Below are 24,178 nucleotides of genomic sequence, written 5' to 3'. Positions count from 1 at the left end.
AGAAAGGCTTGGCTTGCCCAAAGGATATAATAAGGATATATAATACAATATATATATTTATATGTATGTATATATAAGTATGTAATAACACCTCTCCTTTCTTGTATTACTGTGTTTTGCTCATAACCAAAGACTGAATGTCATAATCAAGGTTCACTTGCTAAAAAGACAATGGTTAACTTCAAAATGTGCTTGCTAGTACTGGTCGAGCTGGAACTCATACCCAATTGACCGCTGATCAAACCAGTGGGTGGTTTGATGCATTTTGCTTTTGATTACCAGCAGTCACTTTKCTTTTATGTGGAGAGTAAACTGAGATTGTCTTTCTGATTATGAATCTGTATGGTAGCACCAGCAAGTGGAACAGGGTTATTTGGCAAGCCCAGCCTAGAGGATGGCTCGGGATGTGGCGTTGCCTGTATTTAGGACCAGCTGTGTGAGATATGGTATTTTATGGAATATCTAGGTGTGAATGAATTAGAGTTCCTGTGTTATTCCCAGATTGTTTTCTGTATTTTCCACTTCTACAGTACATCCAAACGTTTCTTACTTAGATTAGTTGGAAACYATTAGCTTCTTTTCAAAGCTCAGGTTTCTGCTGTTTTCTTCTGCTGGTATCTTATGAAATCCATGGATTGACCCAACAACGCTCACGTGGTCAACCTCTGTAGCACAGGCAGCACGTTAAAAGGCTGAGAACATCCCGAAATCCATAGTGGCAGGGCGCCGGTCCAGCCTGGGAGCGCGTTGTGCGGTCCGGAGGACTTGCTTCTGCCCCGTTGGTTTGCCGACGCAGCAAACGGCCTTTGCCTTTGTAGAGCTGTCAGTTACTAAAGGAGGCAGGTTGCTCCAAGAGCAGCGGAATGAATGAAGCACCATCTCCAGCGGGTTGTCCTGTCTCTCTCTTCTTGTACTCTTAATTTGCGCTTGCCAACAGGCCCTGCGTGCTCCCAGGTCCGTGCCRTGCCGGTAACCGTGTGCGGCTTTGGGCAGGGACGGCGCGGACAGTGGCGTGTCCGAGCGCCGCTCCTGTTCCTTGTGCTCTGCCGGCTGCTGGAGAACGCACACTCTGAGGCAGGGATGTTAMGTTTTGTATCTGTTTTATCTGCTGATTATCCTGAAACTTTGGGGGAGCTTAAGGGTTTGATTTGTTTGTTTGCTTTTGCCAAACCATTTTCCCTGTTTGATTAAAACAGGACAATGGATTCCCAGGTCTGGAGAGGTGATGAGATGGCACAACCGACAGAAGAGATCGTGACGGCRTAAGCTTTACTTCTTTAGGAAGCCATATATAAAATGCCGTTGGGTTTTGTTTTTCCCTCGTGTTTGTGGTTTTGGCACGRGCGGTGTGTGTCGAGGCTGTTCGGGGTGTGTGGGAGAGGTGTCCAAGGGTGTCTCTGCAGGCTTCCAGAGGAAACATCTCCTGCCAGTTAAGCTAATGCAGCCAGGGGAAACCAAACTAGGAGGAAAATAAACAGCAATTTAATTTCAGTTTCTGGCAAGAATTACATTTATCTGGAGACAAAATAATTTGTTTCCCAGGTGCCATGTGTTGAGGATTATCTTGGCTCTATCTGCTTTCTAGAGTGGAGGCGCAGGGGAATATTTCCTCCTTCTCCCTCTTCTCATGCTATGTCCTGTTCCTGTTTATGTACAAAATGATGAGCTCAGGTGGAGCTGCAGCCAGTAGACCAGGTGGCTTCAGCAGCTTGGACCAGGTCATCTCCCCCGTTTCTTTTTGGTGGAAGCTAGTTTTTTCCCTGCTCTGTATAAGGCACAAGACAAACCTGAGATGATGCACCCTGCAGTGTGAGAACTGCTGAATCACTTGAGATCTTGCTTCTGAAAATCTGAAGAATCTAGTTTGCGCAACGTCAGTGAGACCTTTCATTAAGGGATAAGCTCTTTTGTAATCTCTGCATGGCAGCAGCACGCGTGCTGGCCGTTCAGCAGTGTCGTTGACATGCTGTGAATCCACACCCTAGCTCTACCTTGCGGCGACTTGTTTGCATAGCTGTGCCCTGAAAGGGAACAAATGCTTTAAAAGCACTGAATCACATTTCTATGAGATCAGTCTCTTTTGACACTAATCAGTGGATCTGATTAATTAGGCAACAAGGCATAATTTGTTTGAATCGATCAATTTTATAGAAATAAATTGGCAGCAGCTGTCTCCCACCACACTACCGTGAGTTCCTGCAGCTATGGGAATTGGCATCAAAACCTTCCTAGCCTAAACAGAATGCTTTATAAAACCAGTTCAAGTGTAAGGTTGTGAACTGTCTAATGTACTCGTTCTGTATCGCCCCGGCTGTTTGACAGGTCCAAACATACTGCACTGGCATTTTCCAACCTACATGGGCAGTGATGCCCTGCTGCAGGAAATGAATCAGCAATTGAAAATTAGTCAGGTATGTTGCTATCTGTAATTTATTCTTGTTTTTCTAGCTATTTCATTGAGAAAACTTCAATATGAAGACTATTTTAAATGCATAGGCAATAATTTGGTTGAGATTATTCATCAGTTACTATGCTGTAGCAGATTTTTTTTTTTTACAGTGTATCAATTATTTAATGGACATTATATTTACAGGAGACCTGTTTTGGTTTTTTAAATTGTAATAGTTTCATTTAGACTATATGAATCCCTCCTTATCTCTCTTTCCCTTCCATTTTCCTCCTTCCAATGAAATCTCATAAAAATTAATCCAAGCTGAAGGTTTATTTTAAGATCCAGTTTTAGAAAATGAGCTTTTAAAACCCCTGGGCTGAAGGTAAAAATGCCCTCTAACAGGAAGTCTTTGTTTTTGTTCTGTTGTGGAGCAAGAAAAAATATATATTAAAAAAAAAAAAAAAAAAGCTTTATCTACCTGAACAGTTTAGAGCCAAAAATTCTCAAAATTCTATTAATCTGGAATAAATAGGGAAAAAAGCATTAATAAGGAATGGTTATGTGAATCTGGTATTGCCATGAACTTTTCAGGATCTTACAGAACATGAGTATAATCCTTAAACTTTAACTGCTGGCAAACTGAGTTACACGCCTGACTTTCCACCTCCACCTCCCACCCCGTATTCTGGCCTAAGAAAGCAAGTGTATATCACAGGGGTCCGATCCCCCCGGAACGGCAGCCAGGGCCAAGCTTCCCCCATGTCAGCAGTGCTGCCCGAAGCGCCCTGAGGGGCTCTCGCAGCTGCGTGGGACTAGGCTGAAGGGAGCACATCCCTTGTGCTCCATGGCTGGCACCGTGCGGCTGGGAGCAGCAGTGCTGGTTTGGAGCTGTGATTCTCACGGAGAAAACAGCAGGTTTCGTTTAGGGAAGAAGAGGGTGGCAGTAGGTCTCTATTATCAAGGGTAGAATTAAGTTTGCGGAGAAAGTATCAGTTTGTCAGACACTTGACTTTCCAGTGTTTGACAAATGTTCTCCTGTAACTTTCTACTTCAGGGGTCATCTTAATAAGAAAATCCAAATCCATAACTAGTAGCAGCTCAAGTAATGGATTTATGTATGTAGAACTTTGAAAGATAAATGGAAAAATATCAGAGAACTTAAAAATGTAGTCTGTTCAGGTACTGCAGACGTATCTTTAATGGAACGCTCCAGAGCACGATCCAGTTGTCCATCTTCTGCTGGTTTGTTAGCTCTTGCAAGAAGAGATGGCTTTGTCACCATCAGGATATACCTCTTTTGGAGGTGGCTTTCAGAAAAGAGATAACTCATTATTCTTTCAAGAAGCCAGTCTGCTCAGTTGTCTGAGATAGTGGTGCTTCAGAGCTCCTTTCTCTTATGAGAAACGTCTGAAGGTGGTGCAAACTGAGGCCATTGAGTGGGAAAGAAGCATGCTTTAGTGGGGAGTAGGAAAACAGCATCTTCTAGTCTCTCTAGTGTGTTATGGGTGATGGTATTCAGTTGTGGAGGCCACACGAACTCACTGGTCCGTCATGGCTAGTGGAACGTGTTGGGTGTTCTTAAAAAAGATTTCAAACATAGTAAAAGGAAACTTCCTCCTGAGGAGGAGACATAGCTGTGGTTGGATACGAGCTTTTGCAGGTTTGAGAGACTCCAGTCTCTAGTTTCACGGGGCGTAGAGCAGGCCCTGAAGCTCTTTGCTGGCTTGATGCCTAATGTCAGAACATTTTAGAGGTATTACTGCTTCAAGAAGGTTTATGCTGTTGATTTCATGCTGTCCTGGACATACTGGAGAAGATCCAGGCAGTGAGAAAGCATGAACAAAGGCAGAGATGGAGAAAAACAGACAAAAGGAGAAAATAGGGCGAAAATAGAGACATTTCAGCTTATAGTGTTCCCTCCACCCCCTTCCAAAGCAAGCGTGCTCAGTGCTTTATAGCAGTGCACAAATGCTTTGATAATATAGAATGCTAAAATAAGAAAAAAATTACCATGGGTATGTAAGAGAAGAAGCTGTGACCTACATATGGAGGGGAAGTAGTCCAGCTGGCTGAAAATGGGATTGAAAAAGACCGTGAAGGCTAATTAAAATGTGAAAAACTGAGAATTTGTGGTAATAGACAGCAGATCTTTGTCTGGCTCTGGTTCACAGCTAAGTCCGATTTCCTTGGGAAACGAAAGGAACTGATTTAGGCTCCTTTCCTTAAACTGATATTGATACTTTTCAGCAGTTTAACCAATATGTTCCTAGAACTTATGGCAGGTCTACTGTACCAGGATATGGAAATCTCTTAGTCTTGCTACCATTAAAATACTTAGTGCAGGTGTCTTTGTATATGGTGTTAAACTTCGCTTTGACCTTGTTCTGCCTAACATCTGGGTTGTGTTTTTAGCTTTCTCTTTCAGTGCCAACAGGTGTAATAAATTGAAAAACTAAACCGTTGCTTTATATTAGATGTAGTATATGACTCCCTCAGGTTTGTGTCTAGCTGGAGCATTAACGGCATAGTACCCTTGGATGAAGCTTTCACTTAGGAGTCAGCAGCTAAAATACAGACCAAAACAGCTCCGCAGAAGTGTATCTTGAGACAAGCATTTCAGCAAGCAGCCTTGTAAACCAAACCATAGTCTTTTAGGGTCGAGATTATGTTGCTTTGTTATCAGATTTAGATCTCGGGTACTCAGGTGCTCTTATAAAATCAGTTAAAGCTGCGTGTGTGTGTGACTGAGGATTTTGGAATCTGTAACTGGTTCCATTTTACTCTGAAAACAAATTTTATATGGAGAACCAGCAATTTGTATACAAGACCTTGCTGGAGACTGCCTGTATTGAATGTGTGTCAGAACCCTTCACTCTCCAAAGTAAGACTCTTCGTCCCAGCTTCCATGTAAAGGAAATTCATGTTTGCTTCTGCTGCCGTGTTTCCAAAGTTTAACTGCATTTGCTTCAGGTTCTCCGAGTTCACAGAAAGTAAAAAGCAAGTGTTATCTTCAGTGTGGGTCAGGTGTTCCCTTCGCTTACACCTTTATTTTCTATTCTTTTTTTTAAAAAGTGCAGAAAAAGCCACCGTTCTTAGTTGTTCATTGAAGTCAGTGCTCTTGCGACTGACTTCTGTTTTAGACATGCCCCAGCAAAACCCTTGGCTAGCCATCCGCACGTGCTGTCAAGCCCCATGCCCACAGCCAGCGCTCCTGATTTCCGGAGGAAAGGAGGGGACCTTCTGCACAAGCGTTAACAGCTCCGATGCTTTGACCCGCAGCCCAGAGGTGGCTGCTAATGGAAACCTTGAAATTAGTTGCATAACTAATTGTCTCTAAAGCTGCTTGATCCAGATGTCGTCACAGAGCTGCTCTTATCTTGCCTGTAGTCTATAGCTCTGATTTGAGCCTCTGAAGATTTTGTCTCCTCAGCTGTGTCTATATAGTGCATGCTTTAAAAACTGTGGTTGAGGTTTTTACATGAGTGAAACTCTCCCGCTGGGCTAAAATCGTGTATCAGCAGCTGGAGGTATGGAAGAGCAATCCATCCTGGAAGATAATAAACACTGTATGTCCCCAGGCCAAGAGAGAGCCTTCGCAGGAGAAGACTTTCCCATGCTTCCAAATTCAGTGGCGAGACTGAGTCCTGTTGCTAATCCCAATTAGGACAGCTGGAAGCCTCCTCAAGTGTGTAAAGCAGGTCGCTGTGAAGAGCCTTTTCTGTGGCCTATATTTAACACACAAATATATGGAAAGAAGAGAGCTCATGCTAATCTGAAGCTTTTGTTTGAACAGCCCGGGAGCACCTACTCCAGCTTCTGGTGAAAGAACAAACTGATTAAGTGTTTTAGTTGCACAGAAAATACTTGTTTTTTCTTCTTTTCTCTATAACATGAGTGTGGCGTTAACGGAGATGAGTTAACTGTGTTTGAAAGTAGAAGTGAATTAGTGGTAGAAATGTAAATACTTGGTACATTGCATGTTAAACTAAGCTAAATTCATGGGATGTACAGAAGCTGGTTTTCTGGATTAGCTGTCCAAGGCCTTTAGGCCGGGAACGGTCGGAGGAGCCACCGTGAGATGGTACTGCATTGTTTGAAGTATTCTGTGAAGCACTTCATACTGCGCAGCAACTCTCTGTGTCACGAGCTGGGCAGTTGGAATACTGTTTTTTAATCAGTGTACAGCTTTAAATGACTTTCTTACTATCTGTGTTTCTGGAATTTGCTATCTATAATATACTGTAGGGAAACAGTATGTAGCTACTCCTGACTTTTACTGTCTCTTGGTGGGGCAAATAAAAACACTTTCTTTTAAAGACAGGTTTCTGGAAAGCAGCCTGATATTTGGTGGAGTAGTTTGACCTAGCAGTTTAACTACTGAGGTTTTACGTGAACCTTTAAAATATTTAGTCTTTGTTCTATTTTCCTTTCATTCTGAGAGGATATTAGTTTTCCTAGTGAAAGCTTGGTAGCTGTAATTGTGGGAGTTTTCAGCATGTGAAAAGAAAACCACTGCCGTATATCTAGGACTACTGTTAAAAGCTCTAGTTAGAAAATTACTTATTTTCTGCTGAGATAAAAATTTGGGAGAAAAAAGTCCTCTCTGAAAAAAGACAATACTGATATGTTTGGGCGTCCAGCAATTATTTGAAAAGATGCAAAGGATGGAGTGTTCTGGATTATTTAACATTGTAAAGTTGGCCATACGCACTGAGAGGGAAATCCTTTCCCGAAGCGACCTCTTTTAATCTGTTTTTCCTACTCTGCTCCCTAGCCTGGAGGAGCTCTCTACATTAATGAAGAAATTTCTCTCTTGCAGGCCTTCTCTTGGACTAACTCCTCCTTTCCAGTAGGAGCTGTAGGATGGTATTGTGTTGCCGGGTCGCCCAAGGACAAGGATTAGTCTTCACCTCCGCAGCGGCTCTGGTTCGCGGTTCCCGGGGCTGCGGGGCCAGGCAGCTGGACGCAGATCCTTTTCCGGCAGGATTGCGCGCTGCTCTGCCAGTATTCCCTGAAGGTCTGGTCCCATTCTCTAACAAATGCTGCCCATAAAAAGGAAGAATGAAGAGTAAAGTTTTTGGTAATGGTTCAGTTCTGAAGGAAAGTTTGAGTTGCATTATAGCCTCTAATGACTATTAATTCACTGTGTTGGGCGGTTTGTAACAAGGATTGAATTGATAAACTGGCAATCAGTTTAATGATCTGTGCTGAAAAATACAGTGGCTTTCCTGAATAACAAAGTTAAAATACCAATTAAAACTTAGGAAAATATGCTCCCTCCTCTTTTATTGTTGTCTAATAATTTTAAATTACCACAGTGCCTAGAAGACCCAAGAGTATGACTCACTGGGCTCCATATTTGAAGAGTCTGATTGCACAGTCCTTTGCTGAAAGGCTTTTCGACCTAAGGATAGAAATACTCAGAAGCAGCTCAAATCTGTTTCTTAAAAGTGCTTGTGCTCTGTTAATGGCCATGGATTTACCAGGAAGGGCATTAGTTCTCCACGGAAGCAGCGGCGGGTGCAGTGCGCCAGTCCCTGTTGAGTGACCTGGTCCCGTTCCACCTCTTGGACCACGGTTGGGTCTGGTTTTATAATTGCCGGAGACTTGCTTGGCTGGCCACTTAGTCGTCACTCGTTATGAAGGGTCTCCTGAGTATTGCGACAAAGGGGGCTCTGCTGGTACAGCCCCGGCCCGGAGGCGATGTTCCAGGCCCTGCTCCAGCACAGACTTCCTGTGTGGCTTTGGATAAGCTGCGCAGTATCTCCGATGCCTTAATTCTCTAGGTAGAAAATGGAGATACTAGAATCCCTTTACCTCTTAGCTTTGGGAGGTAAAGAATAAAAATAAATTGAAGATTACTGTTGAGTCCAAAAAGCCTGTCAGGACCATTACGTGCAGATCAGAATGAGGGGGAATCGTGTTTTTCCTATCAGTTCAAAACTGATGTTTTGTGCCTTTGGGACCTCAGGCTTCACTGTGAATAGCTGGCAAAAAGAGCGGCCTGGCTGGCATCGGAGCACCGTGGAGGAAGGATGACAGGGAGTGATGAGAGATGGAGCAATAGGGCTAGGAAGAGTTATGGACCGTCTTGAAGGAGCGGATGGTATTGAGCTTTCATGCCGAAAAGAAGCCAGTGGGAGGATTTGGAGGGGACCGGAGGTAACCTATTTCAAATCCCCTGGAAAGGAGGCGTGCAGAGGAGTTGGGCTGAAGAGAAGATCTGGAGGTGTAAGAAGGGATTTGAGAGTTATGGCTTATAGAAATTTTAATTGTTACTTTCTCGTTTACTATCTCTGGCCAGGTTTTCTCTCGTGATGTGTATCACGTTACAAGAATTCTGCATTCAGAAGTGTGGCGTGTCTTGCAAACAAGACTCCTTGTGTAAATTTTTGTCATGTTTTATCATGCTGAAATGTGAATTGTTTGCTCTTTCACGTCTTGTGTTTTTATAAGGAAAAGTAATGATGACAAAAGCAAGGCTTAAAATATGTTGAATGGTTTTTTCAATAAAACAAAGCTACTCACAAAACTTCTTTTCTAGTCTGTTTGAAAATAAATAATCCATCGGGTTTTTTACACCACGTGATACCACAGGGGTATTTCTGATGTAGGACAATGGGGCTAATATTCAATTTGCTGTTATTCTGAACCACAACCTCCGACTGCTCAACTTCAGAGCGCCAGAAAAGCAACAGCATTACTTGCAAAGAATGTCTCTAAAGAGCTTAGTTTGGTTATTAGTCTTCTCACGCTAATAATCTCCAAAACTGCAAATGAATGAGAGAATTTGACTTTAACAATAACATTAAACAGTAATGTAGGAGGATGATTTCATGCTTGTTCTCTGGTGCTGTAGGAGAGCGTGAGTTTTGGTTTTTGTTTTTTTTATTATTAGATCTAAAGCTGACTGGTCCAACATTCTCATTATTGATTAAAAGCAAACTTTAAGAAATACAGCATGCAGATCAGGGTGGTTTTCTGTTTTTTTGTTTTTAACATAACGAATATGCTTTGAGGCACGTTGTAAGAATGCATAGGAGGTATATTCCAAAATGCCTATCGATAACTTACCTAACCTGAAAAGCGAACCCAGAAGAGGCCGCAGGTAATACCCCTTTTGGCTTTAAGGGGCTCCTGTAAACCTGTAGCCTGATCTCTCAGCTGCTTTTTTTGCCCTGTCATGCCAGCCCTTTTTGGAAACCAAAATTGTGCACACGTGCAGTTGTTTAGCATCATGCAGAGTGACACAGCCAGGGGCCCCTTGCTGTTGGTGGATCTTGGGCAGGAGCGTAAGGCTTCCTCAGGACTAGGGTTTGTGCACCCAAAAGCTTGTCGGCTTTTTTCCAATTCTGTGCTGTTTAGGTAAAATATTAGTTCTTCCTACAGACCGTCCTGCCTAAGGAAAAAATGTGCTATTTGCACATAATTGCATAGATTGGGTTGTATTTTTTCACCTCTCATTTTGACGCTGTTTGAGCCTGCTGAAATACGTTCTCTCGGTTTCCAGTGGACCTTCGTGCCTATAAAATGTATTTTTGAGGGATGCGTGTTATTTAGGGTATTTGCAGAGGGGTGTAATTAAATATTCAAACTGTAACAATTATTTTAGCATCACAGCATTGTTTTTTATTGCGCATAGTTTGCATTTCCAGTAATAACTCCATGATACATCTGGGTTTCATATCCTGAAGAAAGCTTCCTATTTTATGGTACTTTTTAAGAAAAAATTATATGAAGTGTCTTTAGTCTCACTTTTGTAGACTGTGGAATGTCGTTCTTTACAAAACAGATTAGTTTCTGAGTAACTGCAGGCTAYGTTATTTTGGTAATTCCTATTGTGTTCTCTTGACATTCCAGAGCATTATTGTTCAGCATTTCCAGAGAGGATTCGGCATGTTGCTGCAGAGAAAATAAGTGCTTTTGTATGCAGGCCTTTGTTTTTCTTTATTTTGCTGAGAGAAACCAAGGTAGAGCTGATTCATTCTGGTAAGGCATGCTTTTACTATTGTTTTACAGGTTATTTTAAGGTATGTTTTCCCCTGGGATTATTTCTCTTTTCACTTTTTGACCTTTTAAGCATCCTCCAGTGATTTTATTTTCTTGACTGAAAGTACAGAGTCATAATAGATTTACGTGGTGTTTCTAAAATTAATGTAATTTGAGGGCTTGAGCTTGGAGGGAGGGGAACAGTGATCGTTCCAAACTTTTATATAGCTATTGCTTAATTGCGTGGGAGCAAATACTTCAGTTCTGGAAGCAGGTACGTGCTTGCTGGGCTTCTCCGCAGCGCTGCGGACTTGCCCTTTCCTTGAGCGCCGTGACGGGCCGGGAGGTCGCTGGGGGGCCGAGCAAGGCAGGGTCCCCGTCCGGGACGTCCCGCGGCGAGCCGCGAGCAGGGCTACGCGCTCGGCTGCCAGGGCTTCGCCGGCAAGTGCCAGCTCGAGCATCGGGCTGATGTCACGTTTTCCTAAAAGAAACCTTTTTGAAGAGTGCACCTATTGGTTTTGACTTTTAAGAATACTCTTAGTAATGTTCTAGCGTGAGTGCTATGCAAGTTACATGTATTTTTACCTTTCTTAGTACCTTCAGTGAGCTATGCTTTCTCACCTCACAGCTCTTCCAAAGGAAGAGCACTAAGTTAACACGTTCTGTAATTCCTCATTTTCATTTTAAGTTGCTTTTTCCGTTGCTTGTGGGGATTTTTTTAAGGTAACAGTGGAACAGTACTTGAAGAATATTACCAAGTAATTATAGAAAATATTCTTTATGTTGGTAATTAAGAAAATTAAGTAAAAGAAAATGCAGTTTTTAAAAAATATCAGGGCTCAGTCCTTCGTTATCCAGGAGTAAGCGATGCTCAAGGTTCTCTGTGTCTCCAGATCCTGACAGTCTGAATTTTGACCAGAATATGCCAGAAGCATATCAGCCTCAGTATTGCTGCTGCCTTTTTTTTTCCCCCCTGCCCATAAAGTAACATTGAAGCTATCCAATAATCTTTTATCATCAAGAGTTCATAGCTGGATAGGTACTGCCTAAAATATGATTCCTTATTCCCAACAATTAATCTTCAGCACTTTCAGCTACCTTTAAAAAGATGCAGCGTGAGTGATTTTAGTGGGATATTTAGTTTCCTTCTGCTTTTGTCACCTCCCAACTCTTAAAATGACGATTCAGCATAAATATATATTTTGGAAATAATCCTATCAGATCCGATCCAGAAGTGGTCCCTGAAAACTCTGGTAAAAGGAGCGAGTGGTAGCTCAGCCCTAGAAAAGATGGGAAAAAGTCCTCGGGATGGGCCATTACTTTGCACACCGGGAGCAGTCGGACAAATCCCTCAAGGATAGTTTGGAATCAGGTGGTCTCGAGAGGAAGAAAAAATACTGTGGCGTTTATTGTAAACGTCTTTGCACCAAATATGCACTGTCAGCTCTTAGCGCAAATACAAACAAGAAGGAAAACGTCCTTCGTAACAGGGGAAGCGAGTCTCCGACGGGGCGGCGCTGCGTGATTCCGCGCCGGCCTGCCCTCGAAACGCCCCGAGGTGCTCGCTCACGGGGACGGGCGAGACGTTGCTGTAGCCTCCTTGTCCGCTTCCAGCGGCGGTCGGACCTGGAGGCTCGAGGGGACGGAGGCCCAAGGGGACTGTCCTTGCCGTTGGTCAGTTTTCAGACATGCAAAGAATTACTTTCAGCAACGTTTATGTTTTAACGCTTTGCTAGCGGCTAACTAGTAGCATTTTGCTGACGACTTTTCCTGTTTCTGCATCTGCCCACGTGGCTTCGTTATGGTTTCCTAGCTCGGTGGCAAACGCCCATTAGTTCTGCTGTGAAAACCCCCTCTTGTTGCAAACGCAGAAAATAGCGGAAGAGGAGCTGGGCTGCAGCTGAGGCATAACCATAGACAACTTTACATCCAGACCCAAAGCTGCAGCAGTGAAGAGCTGCGAGTTAATGCGATGCTTTTCTGTGTGAGGAAAGCCAGGCTGGGTGAAGGGGCCCGTTTGCATTTGCTCAGCAGTCATCAGCTGAGTTTCCCTTTTGTATGCCTCTTACTTGGGGGTGGTTTTTTATAGGAAGTTTCACATTAGTTGTAGTGCTGAAGAAAGCATGCTTAGAGCCTTGTTATTAGAATTTTGTAAATAAAAGGATATGTTGGTTAAATAGCAGTAGTAAAAAATAAACATATTTTGTGTCAGTTTGTTTAAAAATTGTATTTCTTCTTCTGAGATCAAACTGGAATGGTTTTGTTCAGCCTTTGAAATGCTTTCTGGTATTTTAATAAATTTGGACTGTTTCACCAAAAAGAGAGAAAAAAAAAGTCCTCAATCAAAAATCCAAGTACGTCATCCCTTCCAAATTCTTGAAATTGTTAGCTGAATATTCCAAGTTTGCTAATAGTTTTGTGTATTTGAAGCATGGGTAGTGGAAAGCTGATATACGAGGGTCCAGTTTATACCTATCAGAAGAAGAAAATTGCCTTTCTCTGTCGATAATCTTTGTTGTGGCGCTAACGCAGAGGCATGGAAAACGAGATAGCCCCCCAAATATTTTGCCACCCTCCATGATTCCTGTTCTGTGTTGAGTTTCCACAATTAAAAAAGCCACCACGTTCCAGCAAAAGTTGTTGTTTGAAGCCAAAGGCATTTGTGCTTCTAAAACATATAAGTGATATTTGCAGCTTTGTCCGTACTGGCATATTTAGACAGATAGACTTGGATGGCCTGGGTGATTTTTAGACTTGGATGAGCTTAATTTTGAACTGCTGCTTTTCAAAATTTTGGATGTTGTATTAAAATTGCATTCATAATAACAATAAAATGAAACGTGTTTGTTTTGAAACAATTAGTGTTGTACCATTACAAAATCATCTTAAAATGAAAGATTTCATTTTTAACGTTAGTGCCAGAAGCAGCTCATGTCACTTCATTGAAGTTAGAAGGATTTTTTTGTTTTTTATTTCTGAGTGAAGCTGCACATTTTAGCATGCTGGTTGCACAAACATGTAATTTTCAGTGCTTCTATTTATTCATATTTTGTGATGTTCAAATAGGATAGCCAAGCAATAATGGCACTCAAAAGTAGTACGGATGATTTCATTGAAATTTTAACCTGAATTATAATGTAATTCGTTTCTCAGACTAGGATGCCAGTGTTTCAACTGGATTTAATTTAAGTTTAAAAAGCTTTCAGTCGTTTTGCTCATGAATTCTCCTGCTTTGTTGTGCGGAAGAAGATATCCTCCATACCCACGAGGGCCCAGCCGTCCTTTCACTCACGCTGTTGCATTCCTTGTCTGTTGTAGCCCTTAAGATGCTCGATGCTGTAAATCATGGCGAGGACGCTGGTTTGTTTTCTCAGTTTACTCAGAAAACTTAGTCATGTTGTTTCTTCTGAGCGTAATTGAGAGTTTCCCACCCGGCGCTGTAAGTCGTCCTCCCTTAGGTCGATAAGTGCCTGCTTTTACTTGTCATTGCTTTTTGGATGTGTTTTATTGCTGTGACGGCGTGCAGGTGGTGGAGGGGAGCTCCTGCCAGATCGCAGGCTGCCCCGAGCGGTTCGCGGGCCTGGGTTTGCTTCCTTCGGTAGCACGGCATCGTTGCGGCAAGGAGCCAAAGGACAAAGCGTCAAGAGTTTTATTAAATTGAGATCCACCTGTGGACAGGTGGGATTGAATAGAAACGACTTGGACCTTGGACCGGGAAACTTTCTGGTTTAGGTTTTTCTAAAAAAGAAGAATGTGAAATAGCGTATCAGGGCTTGGATGAGCTTCAAAGCCAAATTGGCATAAAGTTACAAATGCAGAACGCAGCAGATCTTCGTTAAGGAGCAGGAAGGTGCCACTCCTAAGCTGGGAGCAGAGCATCAGCAGAGGAAGCAAGCCCGCAGCGGCTGTTGTGGCCACGGCCGGCGCGAAGGCAGGCGCGGAGCCGTGCCGCCGGCCCGCCGCCCTTGCCGAGGCCTTGCAGTTGGGGCAGGCGGGGGCCGAGGAGCGAACGACCCCGGGGCGATCGTGCATTCCTCTGCAGTGAGGTATCTGCATCTTTTTGAAGTTTTACGCTGGCTTTAGCACCTGTGTGATGAGTTTATAGCCTCTGTACGGTAAATTATAATCCTAGCTGTTGGAAAGAAATTCATGTGCCAAAATGGTCTTGATGGTGTCCTGTCAGAACGCAGTTGGAGACCAAATTCTCTCATTCTCAACTTGCCAGCTGTGAAAATAAATGAAAATGCATGTTATGGGGACATGACTTTAAGATGCATTTGTTCTGAAATTCAGGGTTAGAAGGTACAATACCAGACTTCTCCTCATCTGCAGCTCTATCTGTGCCTAGGTACTGAATTTATAAATTCAGCAAGTTCACGCTGTCGTCCTTCAGTTCCCCCTTTCTTTTTTTTGTGCCGCTGCCTTGAGATAACGCTTCCAGAAGGCAAAAAAAAGGAGGGGAGGGATGAATGAAGCCCACCATTGCAAGTAGATCTGGAAGTTTTTCTCCATTTTGTGGATTTCGGCTCACCGACAATACTGGTTTTTCTTTTTAGCTTTTGCAGACCCAACTCAACAGTAGCCAGTCTAAAACACAGCCCAGATCTGATGCGGTGAGAGGCCTGCTGAGCTCGCTCAGTGGGGGAGCCCTGCACGGCACAAGCCGAGCGGCGTTAATGGTCATTGCTTTCGATAGGGACCTTTATGACCTCCAGCTTAGCAAGCCCCCGCTTTAGCTAGTTGTTCATGAAAGGAGTTTTTTGTTCTCTGCTGTCTAAGCGCCGCTTTGATCCCGCAGGGCTTGTCCTTAGGAGAGTAACCGAGTTTGGTGACCTTCGGGGCTGCTTTCCCGAAGCCTCTCCGTTCCCTTCTTACAGGCGCGTGCGTTTGTGCGTGTTAGATTTGTACCTGTATGCGTGAATCGACAGCGATCAAAGTTCTTAAGTTTAAAGGAGAAAATCGCACCCTGAGCAGAAGCAGCCCCGATTGCTGGTGGGTGCAGTAACGCACAGAGCTGGGTGTTCGGCTCCCCAAACTCATCCGTCTGTCTTGTGGTTGTGTATTTTATGACGTGGAAATACCTGGAGGAAAGGCTACCGGGTGAGGAGCATCTCTTTCTTGGAGCGGCTGGGAAGACCGGTAAAGCCTTTAAGCTGAAATTCGAGTTTCTGGGTAGGAAGGGTTATTTAATGACTGTCAAAGCGTCCTTAGTGCAGTGACCATTTTTCATGAATAAGACGTCACTACATAAAAATTTTATCTCTTGGCAAAACTCATGTTACAAAGATGTGCTTGCTCTAGGTTTAAAGTGTTAATTTACGTGGTATGCTGAATTGGATTTAAAGGTTCCCGAAGACCTTTGAGCCTCAGGAGCTAATGAGGCTTACAGGAGAGAGCTCGAGAGAGAAAAACTTACTGGCAGGGAGTAAACACTGGCGGAAGAGCTCAAGAATTGAGCAAGTTTTGCAGAGAATAATTAGAAGCGATTGCATCAGCGTTTGGGGCTTTTGATTATTTCCAGCTAGCCCCTCCATAATCCCGCGGTTAGTAACTCAATCTACGGCAGGAAATTAGAAAATCTGCCAGCGGCGGGGGGTGCCAGGGCTTGGCCTGCTGCCCGCTGCAGCGGGGCTGCGCCCGTCGCCGTGCCACGGCGCTGCCCGGCTCCCGCGTCCTGCCGCCCCGACCGCCGCTGCTCAGGCGGCTCCCGCGCTCCCGGGGTGTCTTGAAAGCGCGTCCCTAAAGAAAGCTGGATCTTGGGGGGGAAAAACGAGAACAAAACATGAGCAGAGTTTGAGGCCAATTTCTGAAAATAAGCCTCAAAGTGGCAACTACAGAACTCCGTATTTCGAAACTTCCTGGTTTTATAGCGATTCGTGCTTCTGGCTGTACGCTGGATACGGCGTTTTCTGGACTTCTGCTGTGCTATCAGTAGGGAACCTGTTTTCACTCGAAGTTGAAATGTGCTGCTGCTTTTTTTTAATTACGTTCATTATTAAGACTGAATTTTCACAAGTTTTAGAATGCTTCCAAGGTGATTTTTATTTAGCTAGGGAAAATGGATGCCATTTTGAGAAGGATGACAGAAATAATTTTTTTCAGTATAGATCAGCCCGCTTTGACTGGGATTTAGTAGTAGAGGGATTGCTCCCTTACAGAAACGCAAAACCCTGCTGCAGGCTGTGTAGATGTTAGAGTTCTTGCATGAAATTCCAACTTTATCCACCACTTTGCATTACATATCTAAATATCATGAACATTACGGTATTTCCTTTAATGATTGTGTATGTGGTGGTGCTTTAACTCTTCAGGGGTGTGTTCAAAGAGGGACTTTATTATTCACCACAACCTGCTTGCAGCAGAGAGCATTATTAATTCCCGCATTTTAGGTTGGCTGAATAGCGTTATTCAAGAGAATTGACATCAGAGCTTGCAAGTTCTTGCTTCGCACGTGCTGGTTACAAACAGAAGCCCTCGAGGGCATATCAGACCTCATTTATGACAAGCCACGCATCATATATGACAAAAGGTCTTGCAGTTCCAGTCAGGAGGAATGAGGCGTTCCTGAGGGGCTCTCCAGCATGTCACTTCAGCTTTCCCTCCCAGTTTAACAGAAGCTGTTGCGTTTGGAAGGAGCTGGCATTCCAACTCCGCTCTCCAGGATACGCAGCTAAGCCGTTTTGCTTCCAAGGATGCTTAACCTTGTTCTTGTTCTTCCAGCTGGCCTTGCTGAACTTCTTTCATCCTGAAGAAAAGTTGCATGTTGGAGAAGAAGGAAGACGTGTCCGTCGAAATAAAAGGAGTAAAGGTAGCGAAGGGCCCGATGGTGAGTCTCTAACTTTACTTGTTACTGCTGCATTTGCTGTCTTTTCACAAACAAGCAGAAGACTGGCATTTTTTCAGATCGTGGTTATATACAGAATTGTGTATGTGGGGAAAAAAGTGACATCTGTGCCTTATAACAGCTTCTTTCTAACTTTGATTGCCTTCCAGATTACTAGCTCCAGTAGTGCTAATTTCTACAACTGTACTTCTAATAAGTTTACTCGAATTAATGTTGCTTGGTAATTTTGTCCTTGACTCTTCTTCTCTATTAGAGAAGCTCTAAGCTCATTTAAGGGTGTAATTTGTACATATATACCTATATTTTTGTTCTGTACATCTGTCTTGGATTAAAATAATAAAGTATATTTTCTAAGTAGTTTTAAAAATCAACTTTGAACATGTCTGCATTACAAAACAGCAACCGCACTGTAATTGGCCTTCTCAGTGCAGTGGAGGGTCACAGATGGATTCGAAGCCCATATTAAGGGATTAAAGAGTTCTATAGAGCTTGTATTAAGAGAGTGGAAAAATACCAAAAATGTGAAATATTTATCTGTGGTTTGATAAATATAAAAATGAGGATCTGTGCCTCAAACCACAGGCATGTTGGGCTTCCTCGGAGGCATAGGTGTTGGATGACTGCTGGACCTCTCTGGTGTCAGGGTACAGAAGGAGGTTCTGTGCTGTGTCCTCTGGTCCTCAGGGCATCAGCTGCTGCTTCCCTTGCGCTGTCACTGTCCTTTGGTGAGAGCGTCGTCCTTCAAGTCTCCTGTTCCCTTGTGCTCAGATGCCAAATGACTTCTCTTCTTGTGTCTGGTCTCTTTGTTTCAGACCCTGCAATCAGTTAGACGTGATGTGTGACAACACTCCTTCCCTAGGTAGACAGCCCCGTCTTCCAGTCCGTGATGGGCTGTATCATAATGCAGCTGTAATTGCATCTTGTTATTGTCCGATAGCTGGGATTTTTTTGGTTTTGTTTTTTAAGCATGGGTTAGTACTTTATTCTGTAATCTGGAAATGTCTGGGAGATGGAGGCTGTTTCAGATGATTCCACAGAGGCTGACCTGGTACAGAAAAAAAAAAGGTAGTGGTAGAAGGAGCCAGGCTTTGTGGGTCATTTACGGCTTCATAGTGTAGAAACTGTAGGAAGTCTGTAGGGAAAGCTGGGGATTGTTCATGCTCTGCCTGCAAGTGCAGCCCTCCATAGGTATCCTGAGGTCTGGCGTGCGTGTAAGATATGCATGATACGGGCCAGGAGAACTGGAGATAGAAAACTGTATGCCTGAAGAAGCAGGGAAGGGACTGCACTGCTGTCATTCATGATGTGTGAAACACAGTGGTGTGAAGCCCAATTTACTCTGGTTTTGAAGTTGCTCATCCAGCAAGGTTGTGAGCTCCAGGAATAGGCAGAGATGTGAGCAGAGGAGAGGCCCGGGAGGTGTACAGGAGTTTAGAGTATAGGTCGCTCACCTTAATTCGAAACCATACTTGGAAGCATCTCCCGTTCAGCACTTGGTGACTGCATTTTCTTCATGTCTTTCAATGAAACTGTTGCTACCGTTGATGTTTATCCTCTAATAGCAGAAGCTGGTGTTTTAAACAGAACAGAATTTGGAGTAAGAGATGCATTAGAACAATTTAAACATAATTAAAGAAGCTTATTGAGCAGTCAGCCCACCAATAAGTTCAACCAGTAAAATTTGAGCTGCTTATCAGCCGAATGAATGTGCGCACTTTATGCCCTTGTTAAAATTTGCGTTGGCACTGTTCGAAGGCAAGAAGAGGACCTGCCTTCCACGTAACGTCATCTAGGATGTGAGGGAGAGAAAGACATAAATAGTGGTCTGTGTATGGCCTCGTGCTCACTAAGCTCGTCAATCCCTGACTGCACTTATAATCTTCCCAGCTATCATTAGTTTTCCTCTTCAGCTTTCCTGGCTTCATGAGTTTCCCATGTTCCCTGGAAACATTACAGTTTCACAGCGGAAAATGTTTCGCTGTGGCTGTGCTCCAAGAAATAGCTTCATGAAACTCCCATGATTCTTCCTCCCCGAAATGTTGACAAGTATGATGCATTTGGTACAGACTCAGTGAGTGATTCCAGCTAAATGTGGTCCGTCATTTTTAGAATCAGTTTGAGGCTGGTGCTCAGACGACTCGCAGTCAGGTTCCAAATCCTTTTGCATTGACTCCTTGAAATCTATTCCAGTATCCTTGCAAGTCACTTGTATAAGTAGCAACTTTCCGCTGTGTGTGAACTGTTTAAATTTAGTGCTGCGGGCAGATGTTTGATAGAATCAGTCTAGTCCGTTAGGCTGTCTAAATACTGGTTTTATGGTAGCAGATGTGCTGAGACTTGCATTACTGTGAGAATAGTTGCTGAAAGTCGGTGAACTGTAGAGACTGCTATTCTCGTCGTCTTTGCTGCTAAATGAAAACTTGTAATTCTTCTGTAATACTTCAGCAACTTGCAGTCCTTTCCCAAATTTGCTTTATGTTCCCTGAATGTAATAAAGTCAAATTGTTCCAGAAATGCAGCACATTCCCACCAAGTGTATGTCTTTTTGTAATTTAGGTTTTTGATCCCTTAAGGTGAAGGTGATGTGCAAAATTGCCATCGTGACAGGTCATTTTCCTAGTGACATTAGTGGGTCAGTTTGTTTGTAAGCACTTGCTTAGTCTTCAAAATAGCATGGGGAAAATCAGGTAATTTTGCATTATAAGGTTGCACCATTTTTTTTTTTTAAGAAAGGAAGAGCAAGATCATGTACTGTGGAAGAAGTATCCCGAGGCCCAGATTCTGTTGCTTCAGCGTCGCAGGGTGTTGCAGGAGCAGGCTTCCCCCGGGGATCTGGGGTAACCCCACAGCAGCGGCTTTTTCTTTTCTGTGTGACTTTTGTTGTTTGTTTTAGGTATGCATGCAGGAATCTTATTTTGAGAGAGGCCCAATGAATCATAAAAAAAAAAAAAAAAAAAAAATCATGGCATGGCATTGGTAACGCTGTTTTCTTCATAAGTTTTGTAACGGGAAAGTTGTACACATCTTTGATCTCAAAAGAGCCTCCTGAAGATAAAAGTGGATGAACTGTAAACTCCCAGAAGGAAGGAGATGTGCTTTCTTCTTGAGGCCTCACTAATATTTGTCTGGAATTAATTTTATAAACTTTCAAGTCATTTCACACATGCAGTGAAAGCCCAAAGCGATCAAAAATGTGCGAGGCCGTAGTTTCAGTGAAGCTGTTGCGGTCAGTCTGTGGCTATCGAGTCCTGCTCGTCGTCTTCCACGAGTACCAACAGTGTGATGTGTTGGCTGATTTCTAAATGTCAAAGATAACGTGGTTCCTTTCCTAAAAGCTTCTTCTCTCAAAAAAATTTACTTTCGAGTCTTTGGCAGTGAAAACTGACTGGAAAGGGAAGAGGCAATTACAAAACCCTGCTAACACGTAGGAAGTCCTTCTGCCCATCTCGGGTTGTGGCTGGTCTGGGTTCGTGAGAAAGCTGGTGCCGGCGATAGGAAGCTTTTTTACACTCAGCCCTCTGGAAAGAGAGGCAAAACCTAGGGCAGGTCAAGAGAACTTTTTTTTTTTGTACTGAGGACAAAGTTGTGTCTCATCTGTATGGGACTGGGTCTTCGTGACCCCCCTCTGCCCATAGGAGGGGTCCGACCTGCTCCGATCCCTTCCTCGGAGGGGGCTAGCGCTGCTCTTCCCACCCCGCTGGGAGGCCGAAGGGAAGGAGGAAGGTCCTGCCCTTGTCCGCATCTGGAGAGCAGAGCATCGTAGCAGGAATGCGGCAGCCCACAGACAGCGAAACTGCTTCGGGATGTCCTCATTGCTGCCAAAAAAACGCAGGAAAAATGGCTCGCAATAGCCTAAAGCAATCAAGTCAAACCTCTTGGTTAAACACGAGTTTAGTGTTTCAGGGACTGCCTCTCTGAGGACTGCTGCTCCAGCCCTGCTACTCGCTTGCCGTGTTTTATGGTCGTGTTGTCTTAATTTTTGTTTATATCCCTCCATGTGCAGTGCCCTGGAACCAATTTAACAAGCCGAGGTCGTGTCCTGGGATAAGGTTCCTACGCGGACGCTGGCGCTGGAGGCGCTCGCTGCCCCGGCTCGCGCCCGCGCCGTCGGCGGCTCCCAGTGCTGCTGCGAAATGGGTCACTCTGCCGCGGGCAAACGGCAGTAAACGGATAAATGCCTCCCCCGATCCTGAGGAGCGTAGATCATGTTTCAGGCCAGCTTCCTGTGCATGCCACCAAAACCAACATTTGCACAGCTTTAAAAACTATTTTTTCCACTTTTCAAGGAACAGAATTATTCTCTTTACCAATTTATGATGTGCTTTTTACTGCGTATTACCAGCTCCACCTGTCACATAATTTGTTTTAGTTCACTAAAACTTGACCCTCTCCAGTGCCTCTCTTCTTTTTCTTCCCTCCCTCCTTTTTGTCTTAGTGTATTTATGCTGCTGTGGAACCACTTTAGCTCCCAGATTAACAGATCATTCTGGAGCTGGTAATTAGCAACAGTTGTGCTAAAAGGAACCATCAAGAATGTTAAATTAGTCCACTTTTAAATAAACTGTGTATGAAATGTTAGATCTCTATTCCCAGAGCAACAGTAAAAATGCTGCTGGGTCTTTGCTAACAAAGCCAAAATATGGGAGTAGCATGGTTGTAACTACAGAGACAATTCCGTGCTGTTGAGGTTATAAAGAATGACAGAACATTTACAAAGCAGATGTCAATAGGATTCTTTAAAAAACATTGTTTTAAAAAAACTAGTTTCTTTTTCTCCTACTTTCATCTCTGTTCCCAGTTAGATCCCTGCAGTGCCGCTTTCCTGGTTTGTTTGTTTTTTGTTTTTTGGTTTGGGTTTTTTTTTCCTTCCTAGATTTTTTCATATTGAGCTTGGTGAGAAACATAAATGATTGTTATCCATTCTTTGATTTGGAGCATGGCAGCTGGAAGGAGGCTGAGCAGATGGCTGTCCTTAAGCTGACAACAATTTGGTTCCTACTACTTTGGCAGTCCTTACTGCTGAGGAAAGTCCTTGATGAGAACTCATTGGTTTTAGTGCTGTAAATGGTTTTTGTTGAAATAGAAATTAAATTCCTTTCACTGGGATAGCAGAAGTTTGTCTAGATTCCTGCTTTTACCTGGAGCTTTGAAAATAATATGCCAGCCAGAGCATGGGTTTTGTTTCCCTGTTTCCCTGTGCCTCGCGGGAGGAGAAGCCTCCAGGTTTACTCCCGGCGTGAGAAGCGCTCCGTTCTCGGAGCGTGTCTCTGCCGGGGCTGTCCCATGCGGAGCTAGCAGGTCCTCCTAGCTCGGCATTTCATACTTGTCTGTTGTCCCCTCCTTACGTAATGGTGCTGATGATACAGTAGGGCTTTTTTTATACGGATCACAATAGCAACTTTTCCTGCTTGCTTCCTCTCCGTCTAAAAGAAAAGATATATCCATCTGACTCCAGAGCCCTGGAACAATTGGTTCCTTTGTGTCGGCCACATGCAATTCCCCAAAGTCCAGGAATTCTCAGAAACGCAGATGTATTAAGGGCGATAGAGCCTCATTGTGCTCAGAAACCATGGTGATGAGCACTCAATAAATAAAGAACAAGAGCATTTCCTGGATACTGGAGCATGGGAGACGGTCCCAAAAGAAAGGCTCACCAGAAAATATTTAAATTTCTCTGATTTCCCCCAGAATTTCTCTGCAATTTCCTCCAAAATGGGGGAAGGGAGGAATTAAGATGATGTCATAACAAATGTATGAACCTCCGTGTACCACCTCAGTCTCTTTCCTGTGACATCATTGTCAGCTCTTATAACTACTGTGGTAAAATTGTGACTAAAGATTTTTTGCAGATCCTTACTTGTCATTCACATATCTTTAACTTGTGCTAATTATAATAAGGCAGCCTATTTGTATAAGGTCCTGTACCTTGGGCACTTTTCGGCTATGAAGATACATAGATAAAAACATAGATAACTTATTTTTGACCATAATCTTGTGTCTGTGCTCATTTCTCGCCAGCATTTCCACTGAGACAAGATCCAAAGAAGCTTAACAACTGTCTGAAAATTCAGAATGAAGTTTAAGTCGTGGTTTTCAGCTCTGTTACAGTAGTGGTAGATTAATACCATGTTACTCCTGGAAACAAGTGAGACTAAAGGTGAAGATTCTCTAGAGGGAGGGTATCTTCTTGCTCTAGGTATAACTTTTAAGAAAATACATTTTTTCAGTCAGCTGAAATGTTAATAGTGTCCTTGGTTCAAAATACTCTGTATTCTTTTTTTTTTTTTTAATCCTGAAATTGCTGTAAGGCCAAATTCATTGAAGTATCCATTAACAATCCTTGCTGAAGCATATCTTGGGAAACCGTAGAGAAACAATTATCATCCAGAAGCATGACCCCATAGATATCCAAATAAGACACAATTTCAGGGGAGCACCATGCAGCTCGAGAGTGTTAGAAAAGCAGAGGTGTTAGCTTAGTTGCTGAAGCCTGCATGCCATTTCCACTCAGGTTTTGGACTAGCTGTCTGGAAAGTGTCAGATGTTGAAAGCCTGAGTGGTGAGATTCATTCCTTCAGTATGCACGGGTGATGAGGATTCCACGAGGATGTACGACATCAGCCAACAAGAATGCACCGGGGTTCGAAAACTAACGGAGTCCAGAGCTCTTCATCCTACTCCATTGGCACATTGCTACCCCAATAGCATCCCAATTCAGCTGTTGAGTATTAAAACCAATTAACTCACAGAGAGATATGAACCTAATGGTGTGGTAGCCATGAAGAGCAACAAAGGGAGGAACTGGTCCAGGTCACAGAGATCCCAATGCAGCAGTCAGAGTGCCCTGATCCATACGCGACCTTCCTATGCCTCTGTCACCAGCCCTTCCTGTTGGATCTGGATTGCTCTAAAAGTAACCCTCACTTCATTGTTCGTGATATATTTAAAGAAGC

General features: G+C 43.5%; 1 protein-coding gene across 1 annotated transcript in view; it reads left to right on the top strand.

Moving 5' to 3' along the window:
* The first annotated feature begins 2,357 nt into the window (after window positions 1-2,357).
* EDA (ectodysplasin A) overlaps window positions 2,358-24,178 on the top strand; it is a 50,080-nt gene continuing 28,259 nt past the window's right edge. The window contains exons 1-2 of the mRNA XM_026066290.1: window positions 2,358-2,411; window positions 17,102-17,207. Coding sequence (XP_025922075.1) covers window positions 2,358-2,411; window positions 17,102-17,207 — 160 coding nt within the window. The remainder of the gene's footprint in view (window positions 2,412-17,101; window positions 17,208-24,178) is intronic.

Source organism: Apteryx rowi, unplaced genomic scaffold (genome assembly GCF_003343035.1).
Source record: "Apteryx rowi isolate R43461 unplaced genomic scaffold, aptRow1 scaffold_24, whole genome shotgun sequence".
Classification (NCBI taxonomy): Eukaryota; Metazoa; Chordata; class Aves; order Apterygiformes; family Apterygidae; genus Apteryx; species Apteryx rowi.
The sequence above is the reverse complement of the archived record's forward strand: the minus strand, read 5'-3'. Positions and strand labels throughout refer to the sequence as shown.